This window comes from Dermacentor variabilis, unplaced genomic scaffold (assembly GCF_050947875.1).
Source record: "Dermacentor variabilis isolate Ectoservices unplaced genomic scaffold, ASM5094787v1 scaffold_12, whole genome shotgun sequence".
Classification (NCBI taxonomy): Eukaryota; Metazoa; Arthropoda; class Arachnida; order Ixodida; family Ixodidae; genus Dermacentor; species Dermacentor variabilis.
This window is the reverse complement of record NW_027460280.1, coordinates 20,767,141-20,784,054: the sequence shown is the minus strand read 5'-3', so window position 1 is coordinate 20,784,054 and position 16,914 is coordinate 20,767,141. Positions and strand designations below refer to the sequence as shown.

Here is a 16,914-nt window from a genome sequence, read left to right as displayed (position 1 = left end):
TCCCTCACCCAATCTGCTCTTTTCTTGTGACCTAACCTAAGCAAAATTTCATCATTGTGTAGCTGCGGAAGGCGGCTAAATAAGAAGAAAAAGAGAAGTTACTGTGGATATTGCTGCCTGTCAAAACCATCCTGCCAAGCTCTAATTTTACAGCAACGTTGTTAGCCTCTAGTTGGTTGGCATATTTTGTGTCTTCGTCCGTGGGCAAAAATGTGGGCCGATCCCGGAAGTAGTGAAATACCGGCCAACCTGCAGCGGAGGTGAAACGGGCTTCAAGCACTCAGCAAAGTGAAGCGAAAAGTGCATACAGTCTTTGGAATCATGCATACAGCATACAGAACAGCATTCATTTCAATACAGAACGAGCATAAAATAAGCATCTAAACCTCATAATTGATGATAAGGCACTCCTGATAACAATGCAAAGCACTTAACGCCCCCCGCATATGTTTCCCGGTAAAGATTACTGTTGCGCAAGCTGCCGTCGTCGCGGCAGCTTGCAACATGTGGAGTGACGCCACTGGCCTTTCGTATATCGCCTTGCAACTGATTTCATTGTTGTTGCATCACCGCTAGGGTAGGCAATGCATAGTTATGACTCCCAAGGAGCAGCGTGAATATGAGCAGCGTGAATACATCTTTCATTCAAGTTACAAAGCACGCTCCTGAGGCCGAAATCAGAATGCATTTCCTAGAACTCCAGCACAAGCATTCCTGTGCAGAGTTCTACACAGACGCTTCGCAGTCAAATGCCGGGGTATCCTATGCAGCCGTCGGCCCATCTCTCTCGGAATCCGACGTACTGCATCCGGAAACAAGCATATTTACGGCTGAGGCCTACGCATTACTCTCTGCTGTGAAGCATATAAGAAAATCAAAACTTCCAAAAGCAGCGATCTATACAGACTCCCTAAGCGTCGTAAAGGCCTTGATGTCAGTCTATACACACAAAAATCCTGTATTTAGTGAACTCTACACCGTCTTGTGTAAAGCGTACATATCTAACCAGCGTATCATTATATGTTGGGTGCCTGGCCATAGGAGCATCGAGGGTAACGTTCTGGCGGACGAGATGGCCACGTCAATCGCATCGCAAGCTGTTAACCCTACCGCTGCGGTGCCTGTCACAGATCTGAGACCTTTCTTGCGAAGGAGATTGCGAGACCACTGGCAACGCATGTGGGACGCGGAAACGGATAACAAGCTCCACCTGATAAAACCACAGTTAGGATTCTGGCCCCCTATTGCAAAATCACGCCGAACAGATGTCCTATTCTGTCGTCTCAGAATAGGACACACGTTTGGCACCCATAATTTTCTATTCACCGGAAGTGAGCCTCCAACCTGTGGTAGATGCGGAGAGAGGCTGACCGTACTCCACGTCCTCCTGGAGTGTCGGGAAGCCGAATCTGAGAGAAAGAGACATTTTTCATTAGCATACCGACAGCACATTCCTCTTCATCCTGCAATGCTCCTTGGTCCAGAACCACTTTTTAATACAGACAAAGTGCTACGTTATCTTAGAGATGTGGTCTTACATGTTATTAGTCCCATGAATTCGTAGCGCCTCCTCTCTCGAGAGGATGCCACTGCGATAATTGTTTTGAATAGCACATGCCTCTGGGCCCTTGTGTTTCAAGGGCTCTAAGGAGGCAGTAGTGCTCTGGCATTTCTCATAATCTGATATATTTTACCTATCATATCATTCTTTTTATATGCATCTAAATGTTCATAGTACAAGTCATACGTCATCGCCATAATTTTATTACACAGATTTTACGCGCTTTAGAGCGTATATTTTAAGGCCCCTTTACAGCCACGACACACCAATTTCATAGTAATCATAGTTACACTGCACACCCACTACCACAGACATGGCGCTCTTTGGCCATTCCTGGCCCTTGCGCCATGAAACCCCATACATCATCAACTCGCGTTTGTTCCCTCACCCAATCTGCTCTTTTCTTGTGACCTAACCTAAGCAAAATTTCATCATTGTGTAGCTGCGGAAGGCGGCTAAATAAGAAGAAAAAGAGAAGTTACTGTGGATATTGCTGCCTGTCAAAACCATCCTGCCAAGCTCTAATTTTACAGCAACGCTGTTAGCCTCTAGTTGGTTGGCATATTTTGTGTCTTCGTCCTTGGGCAAAAATGTGGGCCGATCCCGGAAGTAGTGAAATACCGGCCAACCTGCAGCGGAGGTGAAACGGGCTTCAAGCACTCAGCAAAGTGAAGCGAAAAGTGCATACAGTCTTTGGAATCATGCATACAGCATACAGAACAGCATTCATTTCAATACAGAACGAGCACAAAATAAGCATCTAAACCACATAATTGATGATAAGGCACTCCTGATAACAATGCAAAGCACTTAACGCCCCCCGCATATGTTTCCCGGGAAAGATTACTGTTGCGCAAGCTGCCGTCGTCGCGGCAGCTTGCAACATGTGGAGTGACGCCACTGGCCTTTCGTATATCGCCTTGCAACTGATTTCATTGTTGTTGCATCACCGCTAGGGTAGGCAATGCATAGTTATGACTCCCAAGGAGCAGCGTGAATACGAAAAGTGGCAAAGGGGAAAAAAATGTCAATATGACCTGCGGTGGCGTGCTGTTAAAATTACCACTACGCTAAAGCAATAGAGCATTGCATACCCCTTTCAGCAGTTGTAGTGGTGGTTTTCAACAGCTTCGCTGGACATCCACTTTTGCAGGGCTGGACTGGCGAGTCAATTTTTTGTGTCTTTTGTTTTCTCCCTAGCTCTCGTACAATTGCCCCACCCCTTGCTCGACATTCCTTGCTTCTTCAATTGTTTCCCGCATGTTCACTTGCCATTGGACAGGGAAATTTAGTGCACCCTCCACAATTGCCAGGGACTAATGGGCAGTCTGTGTTCACGTATTTTACGTGTCACCTTGATGTGTAAATATGGACAGCTCCCCAGCCAGCCTTGAGTGAGCTTAGTGCTGAGGGCTCCTCTTCATGTTGCAGATGTGAACCAACTGTTGACAGAAATAAGTGCACTCCTTTATACATACTGTGACTTTGCCAGGGATTCAAACTATTGCATTTTAGGCACCTGCTGCTGTGATCGCTATGTCGACCATGCTTTGCCTATGGCAACAAAATGTTCATGGTAAAATGAAATTAAAAGACAAATTATCTATGGATATATGCATTTTTATTATTTAAAGGGTTCTACTCAAATTGAGGACGACGCAACGAGCTATGGAAAGAAGAATGATAGGTGTAACGTTAAGGGATAAGAAAAGAGCAGATTGGGTGAGGGAACAAATGCGAGTTAATGACATCTTAGTTGAAATCAAGAAAAAGAAATGGGCATGGGCAGGACATGTAATGAGGAGGGAAGATAACCGTTGGTCATTAAGGGTTACGGACTGGATTCCAAGGGAAGGGAAGCGTAGCAGGGGGCGGCAGAACGTTAGGTGGGCGGATGAGATTAAGAAGTTTGCAGGGACGGCATGGCCACAATTAGTACATGACCGGGGCTGTTGGAGAAATATGGGAGAGGCCTTTGCCCTGCAGTGGGCGTAACCAGGCTGATGATGATGATTATTATTATTATTATTATTATTATTTAAAGAATGATACCCTTATGTAGCTTCTCTTGTTTGTAGGATGCATGCTGAGCTATATATCAGAAAGTTTTAGTTAAAGGGCCAGACAACCACTCAGAACATGAATAGCAATAACCATGCTGATGGAAAGATTGCCTATGTAGTAGCTAAAATGAGCCATGTTTTTCTCATTAAACGTAGATTTATATTTTTAGTTCACTAAAAGTCACGAAAAATGACCTTTGGCACCCCATGCGGCAAAAACACCAAGATACATAAGAGGCCTATCATGTAACCGTGTGTTAGTGTACGTTGTTTGTGATCTTTATATTAGTATTGAAATGCAGCACACTTCTTTCTGTTATTAGATTTTCTAACAATGTGCAGGTAGGCCTTGGGTTGTTGTGAGTAGAACAGTGGTGCGGCCTTCACCTTCGTTTTTGATCAGTTGGCTTGGCGTGTCTATCGACAGAATAATGACAGTGGGGACAAAAGAGCCATGATGTAAGCAACTACTTGGGGAAAAGTGCCGTACAAATAGAAGAAAGGCCTGTAAATCAATGTGAACTTATTATGCCAGATATTTATTTTAAAAAGTAGTTGAAAACTTCAAAATGTAGGTGGTTAACCACAGTTACATTCACTACTGTGAAAGCAGAACAATAAGCGGCTTTCACAATTTGCAAGGCAGGCTATCGACATCGCTCTCACTTCTGAGTTGCTGGAAGAGGGACTCGTACTTTTTCAGAGGCTGCTCAGATAGAAAAATTCTGCTTACAAGATATCCATGCGCTTTTGAAAGTAACCGCTGCAGGTGTAAAAACTACTGAGGGTGACCTTTGCGTTGCGCCATAAAAAGCTAGGTTCTTAAAAATTGGTCAGTCCATTTAACCATCAAAGCCCCCCCCCCCTCTCTCTTTTCTTTTTTTTTTTGCCTTGAGAACATTATTTTGTGTGAAAGTTACAATATTTATGATTTCTTTCTGGTAATACTGACACAAATTTTTTAACATGTGTGGTTGAAAAGTTTTTTTTTTTTCTAGGTAAATCAACATTTATAGTTTTCTTAGTTGTCCGAGTTACCACTACTTTGATAAATATCATTGCAAAGCATGCCAAAAAACTTGAGTGATGTGAACAAAATATCCTTCAATAAGCACAACTAGCACCATCTGTTGAAAATTTGTTTTCTCTACATGAAAAATATAGTAGCTCACCTATATTGAAATTTCCTGCAAACTGTTATAGCACTGACCTAGCTTCTGGTATTGTGTCTGCTTGCAACTGTGGTGGTTTTGTAGCTCTCAAGCTAAAAACTGTTGTATGCAGCTTGGCAGGCTGGGCCGTTTACATGCCATCTTGTTGGAGGAAAAACGTGACAAATCCAGCACTGCTACTGATGAAGATGATGACCAGCGAGATGAATATGGCCGTAAATCGAACATCAGTCTGCTTGACCAACACACAGAGCTCAAAAAGAAAGCTGAAGGTGAGCAGATGTCTTTTGTGACATCATGGTAACAGTGCTTTGTTCATTTATCATCACTTGCGAAGAGCAGGTGTGTATGATATGCTTGATGTTGGGTGTTGTGTGCAATAGTGAAAAAAGGTAGTCCCGATAATCATTTTGACTGCTGTATATGCGCATTTCTTCTGTCAGTGTGTGTGCGTGCATCTGCGTACATGCGTGTGTGTGGCCTAACATACCTTGAGCAATCCGTTATTTTTCTCTGAAGTGGTTTTTGTCTGATAAATGCCATAGTACATGAATTTTTGTGGTTTCTTAATTTCTTTCCTTTTTGTGTGTGTGTGTGCCTGGAATTATGATTAACTGAAACGGTTAAAAAAACATCCCTGTCCTGTCATTTGTGTTCTATATCCTTGTCTACTTTACTGCATAAATTTATTTGAATATGACCTACCAACCAGCTCAAACCAAGATTCTGCTCGAACTGAAACTGCTCATGGCTAATGCTCAAACTTCTCATTCTGCTTTTTACCTTTGCGTGGGCCACATGGTTTATATTCCAGAATGTGCATTTCCTACTTTTGTTTTGATTGTATCCTGTGCTGTATTGAAAGTTGTTTTGAGGGTGCTTCTTGTGCTTTCCTTGTCAGAAGCTCCAATCCGTAGTGTACTATGTAACTTATCAATAAACTATCTGCAGATAAACTTCTTGTTTCTACCATGAAGTTGTATGCCGGGCCCACCGAAAATCCCTCTGTATATGTACATCACACAGTCATCATTATGCAGATATGGGATGCATGGTTAGGAAAGTAGGTATAAAAAAGTTATAACAGTTTGTTTACTAAAGGAATTATGCTCTTCAAGAAATGTATTTGTTGCAATGAGGATATTTAGCTATCATTTATTTTATCACTGAGTAATTTTGCAGGCAATATGCCCGACAGCCTGGACACTTAGGAGAGTAGTCAAGATGGTAGTGCTTAAAAATGTCTTCGGGGTCATATTTTGCCATTTTGTGTCTATCTAATGGTTAGGAAAGTAGGCATACAAAGGTTAGAAAGAATTGCTTTATTAAAGGAATTGTTCTCTTGATGACCTTTATTTGTTGCAGTGAGGATAAATGGTTATAATTTATTTTATCACTGCCTAATTTCGTGCACAATATTCCTGGCACCATGGACAACTAGAAAGGTAGCCAAGATGGCCGTGCTTGGAAGTATCTTGCTGTCGAACTCAGTTGTGGTTCCTGGTATGTTATCACTGGCACTGCAGCAGCTCAACTTTCACCATGTGCGTGGGCGAGCACACAATGCTATCAGAGCTCTCATCACATACAGACTGCCGTCACGTCGAGTGCACCCATGTGTAGCCTGCTGTTGATGCTGGGCAGCAACACAAGCCTTGCTTGCTTACTAGCGCTCTCATTGCCTCACCCTTCAAGCGAAACTGTAATTAATAAAAAGACTATGCACATTTATGGACTTGTATTTGTGATTGTGCAATGAATCTTCCACTGGTTTTAATAATGCCTGTTTCACATTTGTTTATGTCCAGTGGTGTTGGGCTGCTGAGCACAAGGTCGCGGGATTGAATCCCGGTCACGGCGGCCACATTTCGATGGAGGCGTAATGCAAAAACAGCCGTGTACTTAGATTTAGGTGCACGTAAAAGAACCCCAGGTGGCCAAAATTTCCGGGAGTCCTCCCCTACAGCATGCCTCATAATCAGAAAGTGGTTTTGGCACGTAAAACCCTATAATTAATTAAGTGTTATGTCCAGTTCCATTGAAAGAGGGATAAACCAATTTTTTTGTGTACCCTCCTCCTTCTGTAATGCCTTACGGCACTGAAGATTTGAAACAAAATTTTTATTAATGTTTTAGCTCGTGGCATTATGTATTTGTTGTAAAAATTGGTCTCTGTTGATCGGAGAAGCATAACTAATTTGCAGTTTGTTAGACCTGTTTGTTGGGTTGTGTGTAAAGATATGCACATGTAAATAAAACTGCATCTAAAATTTCTCATATTTCCGGCTAGCCTTGTGTGTTTGCAATGGCAGTGCAAGTAGGTTATGAGCACACTTGCCTTTAGTGTGCATTTGCACTCATTTCGGTGGTCCTAATTTTTTAATGATTTACTTTGCAGCTCGTAAAGAGAGTGCACTGGAAAAGCAGCTCAAGGAAGAAGAGAAAATCTTGGAGAGTGTAGCTGAACGAAGAGGTAAGACATGTTGGGTCTTGTAATCTTATGTATCTTTTGCAAACTTTAGCCATTACAAGGTCCAAAGTAAGTAAGCCTTATTTGTTGTTTTCACACTTTCATTTTCTGATAATAAAGATCCTCTGAATACTCTCAACCACCAGGGTACAATACTGATTCTTTACTACTGTTGCCTCTTCTGACAAGCCAAATCAAACACATTGTTCTCGGTTTTCAGCATGAAAAGCCTTTGCAGATGTGTTATCATCCTCTATTTATGGCATCTATCAATGTTTGAACATATTACTTCTCTCGTGTATTTAGCAGCTTTAAAATATAAGCTTTTTGTAGTCTGTGCCCCACTTAACCATGCATATGCAAGTATAAGACATTATCAGTTCAACTTCTAAAAACCTTTTATCTTGCAGGCCAAGAGATAGTGCACTGACACATTTATTGCCAGCTTATCTTACATGGTTTCCCTTCTCTTCTACATTTTACCATTCTTCGAACTAGCACGTGCAGGCACACTAATGAGCAGTTAATTTACTGCCGTACACATTCTTCACACTATAGCTGTGCTGCCATGCTCCCTTATTAGAACACACCAATTTGACCTATGTAAACTTTTCGACAGCTTAGTGGTATCTCATCTATAGCAGTTTGCACTGGGACTTATAATGCTTTTTCATGCGATTGCCCACCATGAACAATCTGCATGGGGTGGGAGAAAGCAAATTCATATTGTGTTTGCTGAAAACCTTCCTTAGATTGTGTAAGCGCTGATATTGGTCATTTGTGTTTCTTTTTTTTTGTGCAAAGAGGGCCTGTTTGTTTTAATTTCTGGAGAACGATTTCACAACCAGAGGTGATGAGAAAAAGAAGGTTGCTCTCTAGCCCTTAGTTCTTGTTAATGGCATTAAAGGGCCCCTCAACAGGTCTGGCTATTTTCAGCTGACAAGCGCAGAGCATACAATGCGCACTAACAATCATGTTTCCAAAGAATTACATCGCTACGCACCACGAAAAGGTCTGAAATTTCAATCCGAATGCCGTTTTTCCCTTCCCTCGCGGTGACCACGTTCCAAGCCGGACGGTGACATAGTCGTGTCCCTGCTCCTACGTAGTCGTGTCCACAGTCTGACGTCGCTCGTGGTGACACATGACTTCAAGAATTGTTCAAGGCGGCATCTGTTATTTGTGTAATCTGTTGCTTCAATAGACAAATTAAAGTTTAAAGAAATAATAAAACACACAAACGGAATGTCTGTATGTTTTTGTTTTATTTCTCACCACAGCAAGAGAGATATACTTCCGTTTCGTCTGCTTGTTCCCACGGTTGTGCAGTCACGTGCTCAGGTACCTAAACCATGCCATTTTCTACCGTGTTCCAGCGCGTGATCATGCTCTGCAATCCACTCGTTCTGCCTCAGTATTCATGTAGCACTTAATTATACTGCTAGTCATGTGTCCTTGTGCACAGCGTGCAATATCGTGCGCTACACGAAACGAGACGTCAGAACAGCTCGGAAGTGCGCAGCGCCGTTAAAAAAAAATGAGGAGAAAAAAAATGAAGGCGGAACCCGTGATGTATGCGTCACGCGATCCTCGAGGTCCAGTATGGGAGAACGCAGAGAAGGAATTTCGTTTGCCGGAGGGTAGATGGGGTGAGTGGAGAGAGTGTCCCTCTATGCAGTGGAGCTCGCCTTCTGAAATCATGAGTTCGCAGCACTGAAATATTTCTATCTCGGCTATTAATGAGCCGATTTGAAAAAATTTTTCCGGCTGAACGCTCCCTAGAAGACACGTAACAACTTCCAGCATATAACCAAAATTTGCTGTGGGGCCTGGTGAGAGGCCCTTTAACACTACGCTGTTAAAGAACTCTGTTCCACTTGTAGTATACTTGTCTGCCAAATTTCCAAACAGTCTGTATCACCCAGACTGTTGCCCGCTGATTGGAAAATGGTGAAGGTTGTTCCTGGTTTTACAATTAAAGATATTATTACAATATTATTGGTAGATATCCTAGAGACGAGCCGCCGCGAGAACGACGACTAAGTGTGTCTCTGCCCTTGGCGTGAGTGAATGTCGGCCTGGCGCTCTGGCTCCAGTCCAGTGTAAATAGCCTGTAAATAGCCTCTTTCGTCTGTGTCTTTCTACACGTAACATTCTGGTGGAGGTGAGCGATCCCCGTCCTCGCCACGGAACTCCGGAGTGGTCGGTACATCGAGTTTGTCACCATGCCTCCCGGTGACGAGCCCACCTCTGCAACAGCTTTGGCTGGTTCGACTGCTCCAATCGTCACGGTTGCCCACCATCGCGACCCTGGTGTGTTCTCTGGCCTGGAGGGACAGGACGTTGACGAATGGATCAAGCTATATGAACATGCCAGCGCTAATAACAGGTGGGACTCAACAATTATGCTCGCCAATGTCATCTTTTATCTTGGCGGCACCCCACGCGTGTGATACCAGACGCATGACGACGAGAGAAGCAGTTGGGACACTTCCGAAGAAAAGCTACGGGAACTGTTCGGCGACCCCATTGGCTGCAAGGCTGCCGCGAGAAAGGCTATTGCGTCTCGTGTTCAGACATCTACAGAGCCGTGCGTTTCATACACCTTCAACGTCTTGGCTCTATGTTGCAAAGCTGACGATGCTATGTCTGAATCAGATAAAGTGTCCCATGTTCTAAAAGGCATCGCTGACGACGCTTTCAATTTGCTTGTTTTCGGCAACGTCTCGACAATCGACGCCATCGTTAAAGAATGCCGTTGCCTTGAACAAGCCAAAAGCAGCCGTATCACGTACCACATCACGCGGCTACCCAACACCGCTGCTACGTCGACATGCGAGGGTCGACCGCGTCAGGCCACCACCTGTGACGACGTCACCCATATTGTTCGCCGCGAGCTCGAGGCCGCCTGTTCGCCAACTTTCTCCACAACGCCTCCTGATCCGCCAGCAACCACGATTGCTATGATTCAGGCTGTAGTCAGGCAGGAATTTGAGAATATGGGTCTGAACTCCGTGTGTTCAACATCTACACCCAGCGTTCCCCAGTTCTCTACCGGCCCTCTTCGTCCCTGAGTCCTTTCCTACCACATCTCGCCGCAACCCGTCCGAATGGCGTACCCCTGATGACAGACCAATCTGCTTCCACTGCTGTCGCATCGGCCACGTCACTCGTCACTGCCGCAACCGATGGCCACCGCCTCCTCAGACATACGCCGCCACTTAATCCCGCACCTTTGGACCTTCTGTTCCCTATGCCACCTGCCATGAACCCACTGCCGCTGATGCCCCTGCTCCGAACCTCCGCTACAGCCGCTCGCCCTCACCTCAACGCCGTCGGTCTCGTTCGCCCCAACCCCGCCGCTTCTCTTCGCCACCTATCGCCTCCCGGGCCCAGCCGGAAAACTAGGCACTGCATCTTCTGGAGGTGAAGCTGCATTGTCGACACTGCCCTCAAATCCTCTGCTCACGTTAAACATGAACCAAAACCTTCTTGACGTTGACGTTGATGGCTATCCTGTCACAGCACTCATCGATACAGGGGCACATCTTTCTATTATGAGTGCTGCCTTCCGACGACGACTGAACAAGCTCCTCACACCAGCGTCGGCACGCGTCGTCCGCGTTGCGGATGGCGGTAGTACTGTGCCTATAATCGGCATGTGTACGGCACGTGTTAGCATCGCCGGCCGCCACACTCCTGTCCTCTTCACCGTGATTGCTCATTGCCCCCACGACCTCATTCTCGGGCTTGATTTTCTCTCCGTGCATTCTGCTCTTATTAACTGCTCTGCCAGTACCCTTCGCCTTGAGTTGCCGATTCTCGCAGAACCTTCTGACGCACCCCAGTGCCGCCTACACCCCACCGGCTTTATTCGCCTGCCGCCAAAATCAATAGCCTATATTGAACTCTTGTCTTCCCCACCAGTCCCTGATGGCGAGTACCTCGTCACTCCTCTGCCCGACATTCCACTACAGTATGACATTACCGTGCCTCACAGTATACTGACGCGTCTATTCTTCTATGCAGATGACAACGAAGATAGGGACATTAATGGATTTCGTCTAGTGGGTCAGTGGGATTCGGCGAGGACGAAGAAGACGTGTCTCTGGCCTGTTTTGTATTTGAACAAGTTGTGCTGCGGCTCTTGAACGTCTCCCTGTCTACTGTCTGCGTTGTACTGCGACACTGGTGGAGGTGCGGGGTACTGACCGCGCCTGATGCTCGGGAGTCCTTCTGGGAGTCGTTCCTCTAGCCCGGAAGCGTTATCACCAGTTTCAACACCCGTGCATCGCTTAAGTCGTCGACTGCTAGGCCTTGCTCCGGAGTTCTCCCCTCTTCAACCACCTCTCTCTAGGAGCTCCACAGATCTTGCAATGGCCGAAACCAGCCCAACGCAAGCACCCCAAAGCAGCCGGTTTTCCAGTCCACAGCAAGTAACCGTTCTCCATCCTCTGGTTCCCAATCACTATCGCGGAGCAGTCTTCGAAGACATCGAAGACTGGCTTGACAAATATGAACGCGTCGCACAGATTAATCAGTGGACTGAGCAGCAAAAGCTCTCCCACGTCTATTTCGCCCTTGACGACAGCGGCCGTACTTGGTACGAAAACCGCGAAGCTAGCCTAATGACATGGAATGACTTTCGTCAGAAAATCAGATACTTTTGCGAGTGCCGACCGACGCAACCGTGCCCAGCAGATGATGGAGGTACGCGTACAACAACCTAATGAGTCGGTAACAATGTTCGCCGAGGACATGGCCTGCCTCTTTCATAGAGCCGACCCGAACATGACTGACGAAAGAAAGTTGCGTTACCTCATGCGAGGTGTAAAAGAGCAGTTGTTCGCGGGACTTGTGCATTCACCAGTCACCGTCACTGACTTTATCAAAGAGGCTACGGCTATTGAGCGGGCCCTTCATCAGAGATGCGGACAGTACGATCGACTGTCCACCAGCACCACAATCAATGCCGCCGCACTGACTGGCGAGTATCAGAACCCCTTGCGGGAATTGATCAGAGAAGTCGCCAGAGAAGAAATTCAAAAGATTCTGACACCGACAGTGCATAGAGCCATAGCGTCAATCGCCGGAGTGGTGCGTGACGAAATCAGGCAGGTGTTACCGGCAGCCGATCTGCAAGATCACCAGCGTCCCATGGCCTACGCAGCCGCTGTCCGATGTCCACCACCTGTTACAACCACACCGCTGTACCACCAGCCTCCTACAGGCGCTCCTTGGTCGCCGCCGCAAGAGGAGGCTTCGAGGCGTGCACCCGTCACGCAGCTACAGTCATACCACCAGCCGCCGTTCACAGCGCCTTGTCCAACGCTGCAAAACGACACTACGGGACGGCCGCAATTTCGGAGAACCGACGCATGGCGCACCGTCGATAGGCGCCCACTCTGTTTTCACTGCGGAGGCGTCGGCCACATTTCGCGTCATTGCTGGCATCGCGACACATCTTTTCGACCTTTTCGTCCGTGGTCCTATGGTCGACATGCAACTGACGACTCCATGCTACGCCGCGACAAAACTGCTTTTCAGGGACCCCCAATAGCGCACCCAAATGACGAATCTGTGTCGCATGTTCAGTCCGATTTCGACCGTCGGTCGCGCTCTCCAACCCCTCCACGTCAGATGCCTTCCCCTACTGGACGTACTTTTGCTGACCTCCGAGGACGAAGGTCGCGCAGCCCACGCCGGGGAAACTGAAGGCGGCGACCTCTGGGGGTAAGGTTGCAGGCCCCACCGCAAGACAATAAAAAGCCTCCGACACTCTTGCCGCAGAACGACGTGAAGTTGATAAACCTCGACACCAAAGAAATTGTGAGCGCCGACATTGATGTTTTGGTGGATGGACAGCCGGTGACAGCGTTAGTCGACACTGGTGCCGACTTCTCTATAATGAGTCAGGAACTCGTCCTCCGTCTGAAGAAAGTAAAGACGCCATGGACGGGACCCCACATAAGGACGGCAGGCGGGCAATTACTGATGCCTATTGGAAGATGTACTGCTAGAATTAGCATCCGGGATTCTTCTTTCGTGGCCACTTTCATCGTTCTTCCTGTGTGCTGTAAGGATTTGATTATTGGAATGGATTTCCTTAAAGAATATGGCGCCGTAATTAACATTCCGGACCGCATGGTGACGTTTTATAAGAGCCCTGGTTTAGTCCATTCCTTATCGCCGCAACGCAACTCCTTTCGTCTAGCAGAAGATGACGTCGTCATCCCACCTCGATCATGCACCCTTGTTACGGTAGCATGTGACACACCGTTTCATTGCGAGGGAGTTGCCGACCAAATAACCACGTTGTTGCTTACTCACGGTATCTCGGTCGCGCGAGGAATCGTAAATGTCACAGACGGGTGCACTAACTTGTTACTAACCAATTTTAGCACAGAGCAACGGTACCTTCCAAAGGGCATGGCTGTGGCTTATTTTGATGGTGTTGCGGATGTTCGAGGCTGCTGTTCGCTACTCGAAGAAGCACCTACGCAAGGCCCAGCTTCTGCACTCGACGTCAGCACTGCTTTGTCGCAGCACGAACGAGAGCGGCTTCTCACGCTATTGTCGAAGTTCAATGACTGCGTCGACGTCCAGCGTCGGACGGACGCCTCTAACGAAGCATCGGATAATTACAGAGGATACGGCAAGACCAATTCACCAAAATCCTTATCCTGTGGCTCCCAGAGAACATGAAGCCATACAACAAGTGACAAAAGTGCTGGAAGACGACGTGATTCAACCATCAACGAGTCCCTGGGCATCTCCTGTAGTTCTAGTTAAGAAAAAAGACGGCAGCTTGCGTTTTTGCGTGGACTACCGAAAACTAAATCAAGTGACAAAGAAAGACGTGTACCCGCTGCCCCGTGTAGATGATTCACTCGACAGGCTTCGTCACGTGCGTTACTTCTCTTCAATGGACTTCAAAAGCGGATATTGGCAAATCGAGGTAGATCCGAGAGACCGTGAAAAAACTGTTTTTGTGACGCCAGACGGCCTATACGAATTTAAATCTTGCCTTTCGGCTTGTGCTCTGCCCCTGCTACATTCCAATGCCTCATGGATACTGTGCTTTCGGGTCTGAAGTGGAAAACCTGCTTAGTGTACCTGGACGACGTCATCATGTTCTCCGCAACTTTTGAAGAACACCTCCAACGGCTTGAAGCGGTTCTGCAGTCCATCCGGTTTGCCGGCCTCACCCTGAAGCCGGAGAAGTGCCACTTTGACTTCGGGGAACTACAGTTTCTCGGTCACGTCGTCAGCCACGCAGGTGTTTGCCCAGGTCCTGAAAAAAATGCGGCCATAGCACAGTTTCCAGTACCAACCGATAAAAAGGCTGTCAGGCGCTTTCTGGGCCTCTGTGCCTATTACCGCCGGTTTATTGTGAACTTTGCTCGCATTGCGTCGCCGTTAACTCGCCTGACGAGAGACGACGTTGCTTTTGTATGGGGCGACGAAGAGCAAGGTGCATTCACTGACTTGCGGGAATGTCTCCAGACACCTCCAGTGCTTGCTCACTTTGATGAGACCACTCCTACATTGCTCCACACTGATGCCAGCAATGTTGGCTTGGGAGCTGTTCTTGTGCAGTGGCAGGAGGGCACAGAAAGAGTACTTGCCTATGCAAGCAGAACACTCTCACGCACAGAGGCCAATTACTCCACAACTGAGAAGGAATGCCTCGCCGTAATATGGGCTGTTATGAAATTTCGCCCATATTTGTATGGACGCCACTTCACAGTTATCAGCGACCACCATTCACTGTGTTGGTTGACAAAGGTTAAAGACCCTTCGGGACGACTGGAGCCTACGGCTGCAAGAGTTTGACATGACTGTCAAGTACAAGTCAGGGAAACGACACACGGATGCTGACTGCCTGTCTCGATCGCCGATAGAGTCGTCTGCTCCACCCAAAGAAGACTCGGCATTTCTTTGTGTCCTGGACACATCCACCATCGCCTAACAACAATGGGACGACCCTGAGTTGCTTGAGCTCATCAATTACTTAGAGGGCAGATCTGCGAAACCGCCTAGAGTTTTCGCAAGAGGCCTGTTGTCGTTTTGTTTGCGGGCCAAAGTCCTCTACAAAAGAAACTTTTCTTCGACTGGGTCCCCCTATCTGCTCGTCATTCCTGCAGCTCTTCATACGGAAGTACTTCAAGCCTGTCACAACGAGGTGACTTCTAGTCACTTAGGCTACACGAGAACGTTGGTCAGAGTGAAGCAGAGGTATTACTGGCCGAGACTTAACACCACCGTGAAACATCACGTCCGCACTTGCCTCGACTGCCAGAGGCGCAAGTCGCCTCTGTCGAAACCAGCCGGCCTCCTGCAACCCGTCCAGGTTCCTCGAAGACCATTTGACCAAATCGGAATGGATATATTGGGTCCGCTTCCTACTTCTACTGCCGGGAATTGCTTTGTTATCGTAGCAACCGACTACCTCACACGTTACGCTGAAACAAAGGCAATCCAGAGAAGCACAGCGGAAGAGGTGGTGCGCTTTTCCATTGAGCACATTGTGTTGCGACACGGCGCACCAACCGTCGTAATAACAGACCGAGGAACCGCATTCACTGCTGCACTTTTAGATCACATCTTGCTGCTAAGTGGAACGGCGCATCGGAATCAACCGCCTGCCATCCACAGACCAACAGATTAACAGAACGCCTAAACAAAACAATTGAAGACATGCTCTCCATGTACGTTAATGTTGAACATAAAAATTGGGACGACATCCTACCGTATATCACCTTTGCATATAACACGGCGAAACAAGAAACGATGCGCATGACTCCGTTCACCCTTGTTCATGGGCGGGATGTACAAACGATGTTGGATGCTATGCTTCCACATGACTTTGACGACACTGATACGGACGCCGCTGTGTTTACGCAACGCGCAGAAGAGGCTCGGCAACTCGCGCGCTTGCGGATCTGCCAGCAGCAAGACTACGACGCAGGGCGCTATGACCTTCACCGTCGAATAGTAATCTATGACGTCGGCGACAGAGTGTGGGTTTGGACACCCATATGAAAACGAGGCGTTTCTGAGAAGCTGTTAAGGCGATACTTCGGACCATATCGAGTATTGCGCCAACTCAGTGACGTCACGTATGAGGTCGTCCGCGATAGTCCCAATTGTACGCGGCGCCGCACGCACCGTCCTGAACTTGTACACGTTGTCTGCATGAAGCCGTGTGTGAGCGAATAACTATGCAAGAGACCCTTAATTCCGCAAGTGACACTTCTGGTCTAGCATCGGGACGATGCTCTCTTAGGGAGGGACACATGACACGTCTATTCTTCTATGCAGACGACAACGAAGATAGGGACATTAACGGATTTCGTCTAGTGAGTCAGTGGGATTCGGCGAGGACGAAGAAGACGTGTCTCTGGCCTGTTTTGTATTTGAACAAGTTGTGCTGTGGCTCTTGAACGTCTCCTGGTCTACTGTCCGCGTTGTACTGCGACATTACTTACTATTACTGTGAACCGCACTCGCATACATATCTTAAACTTTGGATTGGCAAAGCAAATTCTACCGCAAGGTATTTGCCATGCCAACGTTGATTGTCTCGGCGACCATCACTAGGCAACTTTATCAACCGATGCTTCTTGCAAGCTTAGCAGGCCCATC

The 16,914-nt window shown here is 47.2% G+C and overlaps 1 protein-coding gene across 1 annotated transcript in view; it reads left to right on the top strand.

Annotated features, from left to right (window-relative positions):
- abs (ATP-dependent RNA helicase abstrakt) overlaps positions 1-16,914 on the top strand; it is a 227,432-nt gene that overhangs the window by 1,610 nt on the left and 208,908 nt on the right. Inside the window, exons 3-4 of the mRNA XM_075677274.1 lie at positions 4,909-5,068; positions 7,195-7,269. Coding sequence (XP_075533389.1) covers positions 4,909-5,068; positions 7,195-7,269 — 235 coding nt within the window. The remainder of the gene's footprint in view (positions 1-4,908; positions 5,069-7,194; positions 7,270-16,914) is intronic.